Raw genomic sequence first — 14,540 nt, forward strand, 5'->3', positions numbered from 1 at the left:
CCGGGGTTTAAAAGCAGCTCACTTTTCACCCAGTTCAGAGAAGCTAGAAACTGCAAGAAAGCCCGCTCTTTTAAAAAAAAAAAAGAAAATCTTGTGTGTTTGGTGGGTAAACATGTGTTTTCAACAAGTTTTGTGAATGGCCCATAGCACCACTCCGGGATTCCCAGCCTTGTGCATCAATATTTACCTTTTGCACACTGCGGTGAAAGAAAGTCACAAATAAGCCATAACAAAACAAGAGTTAATCATTGGCTTGGCGTGTCTCTGGATGTTTGATTTTGTTACAATGGGACCAAAAAACACAAACAACACCACTCATGATCATTTTGTTTTTTCTTAGCTTTAATTCTATCTTATATATATATATGTATATATAATTTTTTTAATTTTTAATTTTTATTATTTTTTTTTGCAGTTCTTCCAGCATCATTTATTACTTTCTCCTTTTCTCCCGGGCTAATTCACGTTAAATGATCCATAGGTACCAACTCCGAGGCTCTGTTGCGGGGCCGCGATCCACCCAAGCAGGTAACAAATGCGTTTCATCCCCGTTTAATTCATTCGAGGAAGATTTCGTCCCAGTGTCGAAATGAGGCAAACATGATAAAAAAGGTTCGATCTGGAGAATCAACAGTCCGAAGAGCCTGAAACGGCATTTTTTCCCCCCCAGGACTGTCGATAGTTATTATTTTTTTTCTTTTCTTATTCTTTTTTCTTTTTTTAAATCGTTTAGCCTCATGCAAGAGAGCTAAGCTTCCAAAGAGGAGGAAGCACGTTGTGGGTTTTACTACCCCAGGAAAAAGGAGGTTTTCCTTTTAAAAAAAGAAGAAAAAAAATTGCAAAATTAAAGCGATGGGTAGGGACAGAACCTCTCCCTGCCCTCCCAGAAAGACGAGTCTCTTTGGGCTGCAATAAACAGCCCTGAAGCAAACACTGGGATCGCATCAATGGTCAACAATGTCCAGCTAATTTCTCTGGGATTTTGATCAGAGGACCAGGAATTGGAAGTATTATTATCGGATTCCCAGCCCTTGTTCTGCCGCGTCTCGTCTCCTTGCGGCGAAATATAAAAATTGACAGTAGCCGATTCGTGCCAGCCTGCCTGCCCTCAAAAAAGACCTCCAAATCCAGGAAGTAAGGAGGGGGGGGAAAGCATTTTGGGGATGCAAGGAAAACCATTTCAAAATAAAATAAAACTAAAATGGCAAGCCGACTATGCGCTCGACCACGGCTCCAAGTCCAACTTTAGGTCCTTGCAGGTTTTTCCGTCAACTGCAATTTTCAGAGACACGGAAATCACCCGACTCTGACTATTCCCATTGTTCTGTTGGGCCCCCAACTCCCCAAAAATAAAGATCATTTAAAAAAAAAAATCATCTAATAAATCACAATGCGTTAAAATCTCCCGTCTCGGCGCGATTCGGAATTCAGAAGACCCGATCGAACTCAGTCTGATTGGTCGCCGCGGGGTTCCTGCCCTGATTGGCTGGCTGCTGGGGCATGTGCCCGCCTCTCCTCCTGGGCGGGGCCAAGTACTCGAACATGGACTGGTTGTGGGTGGAGAGCATGTTCTTCAGGTCGGAAGGCATGGGGTCCGACCAGAAGAAGTCGTGGTTCAGGGCGTCGTCGCTGTCGATCCGCTGGGCGGGATCCAGGACCAGCAGCTTGTCGATGAGATCCAAGGCGTAGGGATCTTTTACATAGGCCTTCAGCCGCTCCTTCACTTTGCGCTTCTGTCCCTTGGGGAGCTCCAGCTTCTGGTAGAGTTCGTATTTGTCAACGTTGGGCCAGACCTGAGAGGAGAAGTGGATTAGATTAGATTAGTATTAGACTTGCAAGGTCCCTTGGAAGTCTTCTAGTAGGACCCCCTGCATAAGCAGGAAACCCTACCCACTTCAGACAATTTTTTTTTTTATTGATTTTTATAATAAACAAATACAGTGGTACCTCTACTTACGAACTTAATTCGTTCCGTGACCAGGTTCTTAAGTAGAAAAGTTTGTAAGAAGAAGCAATTTTTCCCATAGGAATCAATGTAAAAGCAAATAATGTGTGCGATTGGAGAAACCACGGGGAGGGTGGAGGCCCCGTTTCCTCCCAGGAGATTCCTAGAGGCCCCAGGGAGGCTTCTCCCTGCCTTTCCTGGCCCTCTTTCCTCCCAGGAGATTCCTAGAGAGGCCCCACGGAAGCTTCTCCCTGCCTTTCCTGGCCCTCTTTCCTCCCAGGAGATTCCTAGAGAGGCGCCACGGAGGCTTCTCCCTGCCTTTTCTGGTTACAGTTTTGGGGGCTCGGGTTTGTAAGTGGAAAATGGTTCTTGAGAAGAGGTAAAAAAAAATATTGAACACCCGGTTCTTATCTAGAAAAGTTCACAAGTAGAGGCGTTCTTAGGTAGAGGTACCACTGTACACACAACACAAGAACAGTGCACAGTGATATGTGCTCCCACCACCCAACATCATTCAATCCCTCCACCAAATGAGGGTGTACTAATTCATAATACTTTTAAAACCGAGAACATCAACATGTTTACAAAATGTAGAGTGATTCCAATTTATTCTTTGTGACACAGTCTCGAATTCTACTGGCCCATCTTCCCATCAGTTTTCCCACTTTATTTTCACTGATCAGATTCATTTTAATATCCATGATTTCAAATTCAATGTGTTCCACCATGTACCGATATTTCTAAGAAGTGATTTTCCGGGACTTGGAATTTATCAGAGGCCCGAGAGCAGAACAGGAGGAGCTGGCTGTGATCCAACCACAACACCAATAACCTTTTTTAAAAAAACCTACGGTGTTGCTACAATGGTCGTTAAGTGCAAACCACGGTTCAAAAGTCCCTTTTCCCAGTGCCATTCCTTCGAACGCTCACTACGTGAACAGCTGTAAGTCAAAGACCCCCTGACATTTGTGGGCTAGGTTCCCTCTAAGATGTGCACATTCATCTTACTTGTAGGCAGCTGCACCAACTTTCTCCTTGACGGTGGTGGCGACGGCTTTCCATCGAACAGCAGCAGCGCCAGGAACGTTACATGAGGAAGGGAAGCCGTTGACGTTCCCGGCGCTGCTGCTGCTCGATGGAAAGCCGCCACCGCCGCCAAAGAGAAAGTTGGTGCAGCTGCCTACAACTAAAAAGATGAACCACTGAGGAAAGGAGACCCCCGAAGCTGCGGGTATTGCAGCCGCCCCCACCCTTCCTACAGCTTGGAGCGCTTAGACTAGAGAGACTGGGAGGCTGTTAAGTGGGCGGCCAGGATGGGCGTGTCGGATTCTGACTCCCATTCCGTCTCACCCCGACCCCTCAAATCTTGTAGCATTTCGGATAATAAACAACATTTTCTGTGGCTGTTCGGTATCCGAATTTTTGTTCAGATACCGAAGCAAATTTTTGCCGAAAATTTTGTTCGGTATCCAAAATGTACGAGAACCAAGGCGTTCGAGAACCGAGGTACCACTGTAATAGATTTTGGTTTTGTTTTATTATTAATTTCTTTTAATAAAAAGAAGGGATTTCCCCCCTATTTTTTAATTTATTTGTTTGTTTGTTTGTTTATTTATTTATACTTCTATGCCGCCCAGTCCCGAAGGGACTGCCGCTCAGACACTATACTTTTCCGCCCACACCGAAAAAAAATTAGAGGGAACATTTTTTGTGGGTTCTCACCTCCGGGGTGATGGAGCCGCAGAGCTGGCTGATCAAGGTCAGCTGGTGCTGTTCCGTGTTGCCTTGCATGATGGGACTCCGCGTCCACATCTCCGCCATGATGCAGCCGGCGCCCCAAAGATCGATGGGCGGCCCATAATCGCGTTCTCCTTAAAAAAAAACGAAGGCCCAGTTAATTTCCCTAAAGTGAGATTAACTCTTATCGGGAAAACTATAACTATGTTATCGATGGTATTTGGCACCGGCCCAATTAGCTAAAATGTATCCAAAATTGAGCCCAAATTGTTGGCAGTGTAATAATAATGGTACCTTCTTTCACATGTGGTGGTCATGTTTGGGGACAAAAAAAAAATTGGATGAAAAAATCCACAAATAGTTACAAGAGATAACACAAACAAAGATAGAATTCTCAGCGGAATTGCTCTTACTGGGAATAATAAAAAAGGAATATAGTAAAGTCAAGAAATACGTAATATTACATATTACGACTTGTATGGAGCTCCAGAAGACCAAGACCAATACTCATCAATCCACAAGTAGAGAAGAACCCAAAGGTTGACCCAAGACTCATAACTCATGAGCCAGCCCAGCCATATGGGAACTGAAATCTCATATGGAGCTCCAGTCCACAAGCCGAGAACAACCCAAAGGTTGACCCAAGACCTGTAACTCACAAGCCACCCCAGCCATATGGGAACTGAAGTCTTGTATGGAGCTCCAGAAAACCAATACTCCATTAGTCCACAAGCAAAGGTTGACCCAAGGCCAAGAACCTATGAGCCAGCCCAGCTATATGGGAACTGAAGTCTTGTATAGCGCTCCAGAAGACTAATACATCATCAGTCCACAAGCAGAGAACCACCCAAAGGTTGACCCAAGGCCCATAACTCATGAGCCAGCCCAATCCTATGGGAACTGAAGTCTTGTATGGAGCTCCAGAAAACCAATACTCCATTAGTCCACAAGCAGAAGAACCCAAAGGTTGACCCAAGGCCAAGAACCTATGAGCCAGCCCAGCTATATGGGAACTGAAGTCTTGTATAGCGCTCCAAAAGACTAATACATCATCAGTCCACAAGCAGAGAACCACCCAAAGGTTGACCCAAGGCCCATAACTCATGAGCCAGCCCAATCCTATGGGAACTGAAGTCTCGTATGGAGCTCCAGTCCATAAGCAGAGAACCCCCACAAAGGTCTGTAACATATGAGTGAGCCCAGCCCTATGGGAACTGAAGTCTCGTATGGAGCTCCAGAAGATCGATACTCCATCAGTCCATAAACAGTAGAGAAGAGCCCACAGGTTGACCCAAAGCCCATAACTCATGAGCCACCCCAGCCCTATGGGAACTGAAGTCTTGTATGGAGCTTCAGAAGACCCATACACCATCAGGCCACCAAGCCGAAGAGAAGAGCCCAAAGGTTGACTGCCTCCTTCTTACCAAGCAACAGTTCTGGTGGACGGTACCACAAAGTCACCACCCGGTTCGTGTAGCGGTTTGGCTGGCTGTTCTTGGCCAGGCTGAAAGCTCGGGCCAAGCCAAAATCGGCCAACTTCAAGACACCCTCCCTTGTGATGAGCACATTGGCGGCTTTCATGTCTCGGTGAAGGATCTGGGGGGGGGGGGGGAGATAGAGAGTTTAGTGTCATTGCACCTCGTACAACGAAATTAAACACCATCTTCGGTGGTACATTATAACTATGAAAATAAAACACCAACACACGTCCTTCCCATTCTGTACAATTGAATTGAAAATACTGCATTAACATTGCAATATACTGTAGAATTAAATATAGTAGCTCTGGAATAGTAACTGTTTTTTGGCCTATTTGTCCTTGTTTTTTATTGTCCTGTACCGTCTACCAGATGGTAATAGTTTAAAAAATGAGATGAGATGAATCTTTAAGAATGTTTTGAACTTTCTTTTTTAACATCTCATCACAATTTTGTTGTTTATAAGTCTATAATTTATTTCTCTTTTCAAGCCATATGTACAGTTTCTCCCATATAATGTATATTTCTTTCTTTTGCTCATTTCGCAGTTCTAATGTAAGTTTGCGCATTTCTGCACATTCCAATAGTTTATTGATTGCCATTGTTTCAGAGGGCATGTTTTCATTTTTCCACATTTGTGCAATTGCCCCCCTTCACTCACCTTATTCCGGTGGATGTAGTAGAGGCCGTTCAAAAGCATCTGCATCACTTTCTTGATCTCGGCGAGTGTGAACTTGACGTGGGCGTTGCTGAGGAGGCCAGCCAGGTCGTGCTCGCAGAAGTCAAAGACGAGGTAGATGCTGCCTTTGCAACGGTTGTAAGGAGAGGCTGAAAACAGAATCTCAAATTTTATCTGCTCTCCCCAAAGGTGCTGCCCCCCCCCCATGTTAAGGAGTGTGCAGAGTGATCTCTGAGTGTATAAAATCATGCATGGGATAGAAAAGTTTTCTCTATCACTGCAGTTTAATAATAATAATAATAATAATAATAATAATAATAATAATAATAATAATAATAAATTATTATTATATTTGTATGCCGCCCCTCTCCAAGGACTCGGGGTGGCTCACAACAACAATAATCTAATAGTTAAAACTAAACTTAAAAGCCCCCTTAATGTTTCCAAATGTAAAATAATGCACTTGGCGAAAAGGAATCCGTAATCTGAGTATTGTATTAGCAGTTCTGTGTTAGCAAAAACTTCAGAAGAGAAGGATTTAGGGGTAGTGATTTCTGACAGTCTCAAAATGGGTGAGCAGTGCGGTCAGGAGGTAGGGAAAGCGAGTAGAAAGCTTGACTGCATAGCTGGAGGTATAACAAGCCGGAAGAGGGAGATTGTGATCCCGCTATATAGAGCGCCGGTGAGACCCCATTTGGAAGGAATACTGTGCTCAGTTCTGGAGACCTCACCTCCAAAAGGATATCGATAAAATTGAAAGTGTCCAAAGATGGGCTACAAAAATGGTGGAAGGTTTTAAGCATAAAACCTATCAGGAAAGACTTCATGAACTCAATTTGTATAGTCTGCATGACAGAAGGAAAAGGGGGGACACGATTGAAACATTTAAATATGTCCAAGGGTTAAATAAGGTTCAGGAGGGAAGTGTTTTTAATAGGAAAGTGAACACAAGAACAAGAGAGCACAATCTGAGGTTAGTTGGGGAAAGATCAGAAGCAACGGGAGAAAATATTATTTTACTGAAAGAGTAGTAGATGCTTGGAACAAACTTCCAGCAGACGTGGTTGGTAAATCTACAATAATTGAATTTAAACATGCCTGGGATAAATGTAGATCCATCCTAAGATAAAATACAGGAAACAGTATAAGGGCAGACTAGATGGACCATGAGGTGATGAGGTCTTTTTCTGCCGTCAATCTTCTATGTTTCTATATTTCTATCACACAATACTAGGACGAGGGGGCACTCCCTAAAGCTCCTAGGTAAGAAAGTGAGGACAAATAAAGGGAAATATTTCTTCACCCAGATGGTCCTTGGTTTATGGAATTCACTTCCAGAAGAAATTTATTTAAGTAAGTAAGTAAGTAAGTAAGTAAGTAAGTAAGTAAGTAAGTAAGTAAGTAAGTAAGTAAGTAAGTAAGTAAGTAAGTAAGTAAGTAAGCAAGCAAGCCAACCAACCAACCCAACCCAACCCAACCCAAACCAACCCAACCCAACCCAACAAACAAACTGGACTTTTCTTGGGGGTAGGGGCAGGTTATTCTTTGAAGATATTTCGCTTTTGATCTAGGAAACTTCTTCAGTTCTGACTAGATGGAGGTGGAGAATGGAAGTATTGGTATGTTGCAATTTTCTGAGATGGTGGATATGGGGTTTTTGTGAGCTGCACCCCATAATCATCACAATTATGACAAACCACATCTTGAATGATCTTGCCATGCATGTAATGAACCTCTCGCATATATTACATTTCATCTTTTAAGTTGCATTAGTGAAATAAATGAACTTTTGCACAATATTCTAATTTTTTGAGTTTCACCTGTATGGACTTTAACTCCCAAAATTGCTGGCTGGGGAAAAGTCCACACATTTTAAAAGTTTCCAAGATTGAGAAACACTGTCTTATTCAATTACCAAAACGACCAAAATTGGCACCATGAAGCCAATTAAAAACTAGGTGATTGGTACATGCAGTTCTCACCTTACAAACTGTCCGTTAAATTGTCATTTTTTTTTAATGCTAAATTATATCAGCAGATAAAATAAAGCTCTAGCAGTTTTGACCAAATTACCTTTAGTCCGGCAAATTTCAATGAGATTGACAACATTTTCGTGTTTCAACAACTGCAGGATTTTAATTTCCCGTAAAGCCGTGATTGGAAACTAGGATGAAGGAAGAAAGAGATAGTCCATATTTACATACAAAAAGCACAAAGTGAGATTCTTTGGATAGAATTTTACACTGAATCACAACTCAGGGAAAAAACCTCCACCCTAATTTCAAGGTCAGGAAAGAGGTCATTCAAAAGGGAGGATTCAAATCGGAAAACGGGGCTGAAACCAGAGTTGTTTTTACTCGGAATTATAAACAATAAATAAATACAGTGGCTCCTTGGTTTTGTTTTTTTTAATCTATCTATCTATCTATCTATCTATCTATCTATCTATCTATCTATCTATCTATCTATCTAACTATCTATCTAATCTGTCTTTCTATCTATCTTTCTATCTATATCTATCTATCTATCTCATCTATCTATCTATCTATCTATCTATCTATCTATCTATCTATCTATCTATCTACCTACCTACCTACCTACCTACCTACCTATTTATCTATCTATCTATCTATCTATCTATCTATCTATTGGATTTGTATGCCGCCCCTCTCCACAGACTCGGGGCGGCTAACAACAGTGGGGGATGCGTTCCAAGACCACCCGTGAAAAACTAATTTCCGTGAAGTAAAGGAAAGATATTTTCTTATTTATTTATTTATTATTATTATTATTATTATTATTATTATTATTATTATTATTAATTGGATTTGTATGCCGCCCCTCTCCGCAGACTCGGGGCAGCTAACAACAGTGGTAAAACAACATGAACAATCCAATTAATAAAAACAACTAAAAAACCCTTATTATAAAAAAAACACACACGAGTATTTCGACTTTTAAAACCCAGCCTTTGCATTAAGCAGTCCTTCTATAATGTTCTATAATGTTTCTCAGCTGGAACTACATGTGATATCCTACCAGTTTCTTTAATAGAGTACAGCAGTACTGTAGAAGAATTTTATAAATTTTTAATGGATTTAAAATTTTTAATGGATTTAATGGATTTAAGCCCCCTTTGAAAACCCGTGAAATAGCGAATCTGCGAAAGATGAAGCGTGAAGTAGCGAGGGATTACTGTAAATACTGTATTTTTCGGACTATAAGACGCACCAAGATTTCAAAGAGGTAAGTAAGAAAAACGTTTTTGGCCTCCCTGACCCCCAGGAGCAATCTGCAAGCCTCCCAAACCCTCTGTGTGCCCTGTTTTTGCAAAAAATGGGCCCATTTTTGGCAAATTGGAATGTGGGGGCAGGCTTCGGAAGGCCAAAAATGGCTGTATTCAGTATAAAAGACACACCGACATTTCCACCCTCTTTTCGGGGGTGGGGAAAGGTGTGTCTTATACTCTGAAAAATATGGTAAATACATCATTCTCAATATAATAACAGCAGACAGGATCATTTTTGACCCAAACTGGAAATCAGAAACTGTCCCCTCAAGTGTAATGAATAATAAAAAATGGTGTTGGAATGTGTAGAGATTAACAAACTAACAATGGAATTACTTGACAGAGAGGAAACTGATTACTACAAGATATGGAATAAGTGGTATAATTGGCTTGAACATAAAAGTAAAATGCATAAAGATTATATACAATATGGATTAGAAATTGTATGTATATGTATGTATGTGTATATGTGTGTGCAGGTGTGTGTATTTTCTTATCAGTAAAATGTAATAGAAAGAAGGAAGGAAGGGATAGATAGATAGATAGATAGATAGATAGATAGATAGATAGATAGATAGATAGATACAAATGTGTGTGTGTATAAGTATATTTATAATTATAATTGGATTGATAATATTGTAAATAGAATAGCGAAAATGTATAATACAGTTAAATATCTGTATGTATAGGTAAAAAGAAACTATAAAATGTATAAAATAGTAGCCTAGATCTAGGAAAGCTGAAATAAGCACTGATACTGATAATGCATAGCTGTAAAAGTGAATGTGCAATTTTAAATGTTAAAAAAAATATTCAGTAACAATGATTTAAAAACAAAAGAGAGGATTCAAAGAGAAAGATAATTAGATTAGTAACATTGTAAATAGAACAGTAGGAATGTAAAATACAGTTGAATATGTATATGGATAAGTGTAAAGAAACTACAAAATGTCTCAAATAGTAGCCTAGAACTAGGGAGACTTAGTAAATAAGCATTGATATTATAATGGATAGCTGTAAAAGTGAATATGTGATTTTACATGTTGAAAAAAGTTCAATAGCAATTGTTTAAAACAAAAAAACAAGAGAGGATTCAAAAAGATATTGAAAAGACCTCCAAGGCTAAGCCATCATCACCCAGATAAGCAGGGATTGACACTAGACCAACAGTCAAGAGAACAATACCCCAATCAAGGAACTATGGAATCAGCTTGGACTAAACAAAGAAACAAAGAAAAGCCTTATCCAGGCACAATCAAGAACTCCAGCCAACACTGATAGCTGATAGTATAATCCCATCAGTAGATAAGACAGAGAACAAATCCCCCTTCCTTTTATCATTGATTTTTACCAGTTGGGCAATGAAACATTTTGCAAGACAATCCCAAAGGTGTTTTTTTTTAAGAAGCACCTGGACTTTCTTGAAGGTGTTTTGCTTCTCACCCAAGAACCTTCTTTGGTTATGGCTGAATGGTGGAGAGCAGAAGGATTTATACATACACGTACTTAGATAAGAAGCTGAAACATCTTCAAGGAATTCACAAGAAAGTCCAGCTGCCTCTTGAAAAAAAGCACCTTTGAGAACCTGAGAATCTCCATGAGACATCTGCATTGAAAACAACCAAGGACTCTGCAATCCTGACTCATTCCAAAGTGGTGACTATTTAAAATTGAATAAGTTCTATTAATGCTCTGCTTAAGAAAAACATAATTGCAAGTCCCACTAGACTCCAGTTGATTTGGTCACTCAGAGAAGGAAACAGCAAACACACAATCAGCTGGATCCTCAAAGATTGTGAAGAAAGAAAACTAGTTTTGCAACAGTACATCAACTGATCAGTTTATCCATTTTTCAAAACCTGGTGTGTAACTTACAAATGAGCAAAGTTCACCCACCACGCTAACTTCATGTTACCATATTATTATTATTATTATTATTATTATTATTATTATTATTATTATTATTATTTATTGGATTTGTATGCCGCCCCTCTCCGCAGACTCGGGGCAGCTAACAACAGTGGTAAAACAACATGAACAATCCAATTAATAAAAACAACTAAAAAATCCTTATTATTAAAAAAAATAAAATAATAATAATAATGTGAACTAAATACTCATGTGCGGCTGTTGATCATATCTGGGCATGCCCAACCATATGGCCTTTGACCTACACACGGAATACTACAAAACCTTTATCCTTTCCAATAAATTAAATGCTCAAGTACAAAGAACCCATTGCAAAACAGGGGTTGATTTAGGCAGATTTAAGGGGTTTGTTTAGGTCTTGGACTTGGCAAAATTAAAGATAAGATCCGCTGAGTGGCGCAGAGCCTAGATCAAAGTAATGAAGAGATCAATGATGGTCTCTGAAGTTGGTGGATTTTCTTGCAGGCGTTTCGTTAACCAAACTACCGTATTTTGGGGAGTATAATACGCACCTTTCCCCACCCCCTAAAAGAGGGTGGAAATGTCGGCGCGTCTTAGGTACTGAATACAGCCATTTTTGGCCTCCTAAAGCCTCATCCACACATCCCATTCTTGTGAAAAATGGGCAGCGAGGTTTTGGGAGGCCTGCCGAGTGCTCCTACGGGCAGGTAAAACCACCCCCATTTTTGGGGGGAAAAACCCAGGTTAAAAACAAGCTGTTTTTCACACAAAAAAACTGTTTTTGCCTTCTCCCAGCCCCCCAGGAGCACTCTGCAGCCATCCAAAACCCTGCACACACCATTTTTTGCAAAAACAAAACACACAAACACAAAAAACCCTAACAATAAACGGGGGGAAAACGGGCCTTCCACAGCCCCACTCTGCAGGCTTCGCCAATCCTGTACGTGCCCCATTTTTTGCAAAAGAAAAAGGTGAAAAACGGTTCCTTTTTTGCAAAAAATGGGGTACGCAGAGGATTATGGAGGCCTGCAGAATGCTCCTGGAGACTGGGGAGGACAAAACATTTTTTTCTCCTTACTTCTTCAAAATCATGGTGCCGTCTGAAAAATACGGTAGATTATATCACCCGGGCGAGAAAAGTGGGTTGTGCAGAGAGGAGAAAAGATGGAAGACAAGGGAGGAGGAGAAGAAAAGGGTTAGAAGAGTGGGGCTTGTGGAGAGGAGAAGGATGAAAGAGAAAGGAGGCGGAAGTAAAAGGCTGAGCTTGGCAGTTTCCCTTGTAGAAATTTCATTACCAAACTAAGTTACAGCATCAGTGCTGGGAATAACAAGAGTTCTGTGCTTGATTTCCAGGTCTCTGGAAAGCGTCTCCCCTTCAATTTGCAGCTTCTTTCTGAAGAAACAGCCCAGATTTTCCTCCCCACTTCACAATTTTTCTTCATTACCTGTTTATTCCCCATCTACCCCCCCCCAGATGTGTGGGGCGAACCCTGATGCCCTCACTCACCCCCTCTTTTTCATTCTCCATCAGCACTTTCTTCAGCGCGACCTTCTTGCCCGTCTGCCGATGTTTCGCTTTGAAGACCTCCCTGCGGAGAAAGCCAAGAGGACATTAATTTGATTTATTTTAATTTATTTAACTTCTAAGCCGCCCAATTCCTAATGGACTCTGGGCAGTGTACAGTTAAGAGGGGAAGCCGGTTAGGCAGGTGGGGGCAAAGCTAGAGGGTGCCTTTGCCTTGGCCAGAAACCTGGTAATGATAGGTTGGTGGGATCCAGATAGATGGACAAAAGAGCCACCAAGTTTCATCAACCTCTGCTCCGGAATCTCTGTTGCTGGGAGACCAGCAACGATGGCAAAGGCTGGGGCTGATGGGCCTGCAACCGACACAACCGAGGTCCAACTGGCAGAGGTCATGAGATCTCTCTGTCTCTCTCTCTCTCCCTCCATGCTGAGATTCAGAAGCTTGAGGTGGGGTGAAAAATGGGGGAATTTTATGGAATTTGGAATGTATTTTATGATTGGTTAGAAGAGGAAACAGAAGAAAGTTGTACAGGGTGAACTTAAAATGTATTAATTTACTAATAGCTGCAGGAATACATATATGTGATTTCATTATTAAATAATATATGTGATTTTATTAGCAGCACATGTTAAATAGTACTTATTATTAAATAGTACGTATATGTGATTTTATTTAGTATATGTGATTTTACTAAGGAAACGTGTGTATTGCCGTAGAAAAAATATAGGATTATGAGCAATATGTATTAGTTTAATATTTACTGTCAATATTAAATGCTGTAAGATAACCCTAGAGGTTACTTAATGTAGTTGTTGGTGTGTCTAACTGTCTAGATACAGTTTTGTTTTGTGTGGCTATATTTTGTCCTTTTCCCCCTTTCATTGTGTATACTGTTGTTTTGGCTTTTTGTAATGTTTTAAAATGTATCTAAACCCAATAAAAATGTTTTTTAAAAAAAACAGGGGTCCCTTAACTTTTATGTAATAAGAATACAGCCATTAAATAGATAAGATACATTTAGATCTCTGCCAAATCAGGATAACAATAAAATATATACTGTATTGATACTGATTAGTACTCAGCTCAGCCGGTGCCAGGAGGGGCATTTGAGGTCCTTACACAAAGGGAAGAAGTGTTGTATGTCTGGGGTCTTTGTGTGTCTGGGTTTTCCTAGGGGAAGATGGGTTTTGGTGTATTTGTATGTCTTGGGGTGGGGTGGGGATTAAAGGAGGAAGAAAATGGACAGTGCCAAAGTACACGAGGGAGGAGGAAAGGGGTGAGTAAGCTGCCCCACCCATACACTCATTTCAGCTTCCTGTACTACAGCTCCTATCTTCCTGAGCTGGGATGCAGAGGGCTTTGGTTTTACACACACACACACACACACCTCAAAGTGTGCGCTGAAGGGTGGGGAGCCCATGCTGCCCTGCTTCAAGTGAGAAGGGCCCTCCTGGCCGGGAATGATGGGTCTCCAATCCCAACCCATGTATTCGACTGTGCACCATGGGAGTGGAGGTGCGCCCCCCCCCCCGGGACCAAGGCAGGAGGGGAGGGTTCTGCAGCCCGGCTGGGGGGAAAGGGGCTTGTAGTCCAAGTGGGGAGGGGGTGCACGGCGGTGGGCGATGGGCTCGGGAGACCCCCACTACCCCACCCATCCACGTGGAAGGGCCGCGCCTTACCCGAAGGTGCCTTGCCCGATCTTGGCCAGCTTCTCGTACTTGGAGACCTCGTCGCAGTAGGGGCACTCGGCGGCGTCGTACTGCTTGGCCATGGCCGTCCCCGCGCCCCCAAAGCCCGCGGGCGGCCGGCAGGCTCCTTCCCCCGAGCGCGGAGGGGCGCTTCCGGCCACGCTTCCGCCCGGCCGCGCCATCCCCTCAGTTCTTCCGGCGCGTGGGAGCGGGGCCGCCGTGGCGCGGGGCAGCCTGGGAGGTGTAGTCCGCGAGTGGCCAGGAGGAGGCAGCCGGCGGCTGGCGGGACGCCCAGGCTGCGCCGCTCG

General features: G+C 42.1%; 1 protein-coding gene across 1 annotated transcript; it reads right to left on the bottom strand.

Moving 5' to 3' along the window:
• Nucleotides 1–1,366: 1,366 nt before the first annotated feature.
• CDK9 (cyclin dependent kinase 9) lies at nucleotides 1,367–14,505 on the bottom strand. Its single transcript, XM_070758811.1, has 7 exons — nucleotides 14,224–14,505; nucleotides 12,526–12,607; nucleotides 7,913–8,003; nucleotides 5,822–5,988; nucleotides 5,107–5,278; nucleotides 3,668–3,816; nucleotides 1,367–1,793 (listed from the first exon to the last, which is right to left on the bottom strand). The coding sequence occupies exons 1-7, from the start codon at nucleotides 14,412–14,414 to the stop codon at nucleotides 1,428–1,430; spliced, it is 1,218 nt and encodes a 405-aa protein (XP_070614912.1). The 5' UTR covers nucleotides 14,415–14,505; the 3' UTR covers nucleotides 1,367–1,427.
• Between the last annotated feature and the right edge of the window lie 35 nt (nucleotides 14,506–14,540).

Source organism: Erythrolamprus reginae, chromosome 8 (assembly GCF_031021105.1).
Source record: "Erythrolamprus reginae isolate rEryReg1 chromosome 8, rEryReg1.hap1, whole genome shotgun sequence".
NCBI lineage: Eukaryota > Metazoa > Chordata > Lepidosauria > Squamata > Dipsadidae > Erythrolamprus > Erythrolamprus reginae.

Bases quoted from the DNA above. Each gene is read 5' to 3' on its own strand.
- CDK9 (XM_070758811.1), bottom strand. From the start codon at position 14,414: ATGGCGCGGCCGGGCGGAAGCGTGGCCGGAAGCGCCCCTCCGCGCTCG. The intron at 3,817-5,106 runs GTAAGAAGGAGG...TTTTTTTTTAAG, and splicing joins TCCACCAGAACTGTTGCTTG to GAGAACGCGATTATGGGCCG. The intron at 1,794-3,667 runs GTGAGAACCCAC...TTCTCCTCTCAG, and splicing joins GCGGCTCCATCACCCCGGAG to GTCTGGCCCAACGTTGACAA.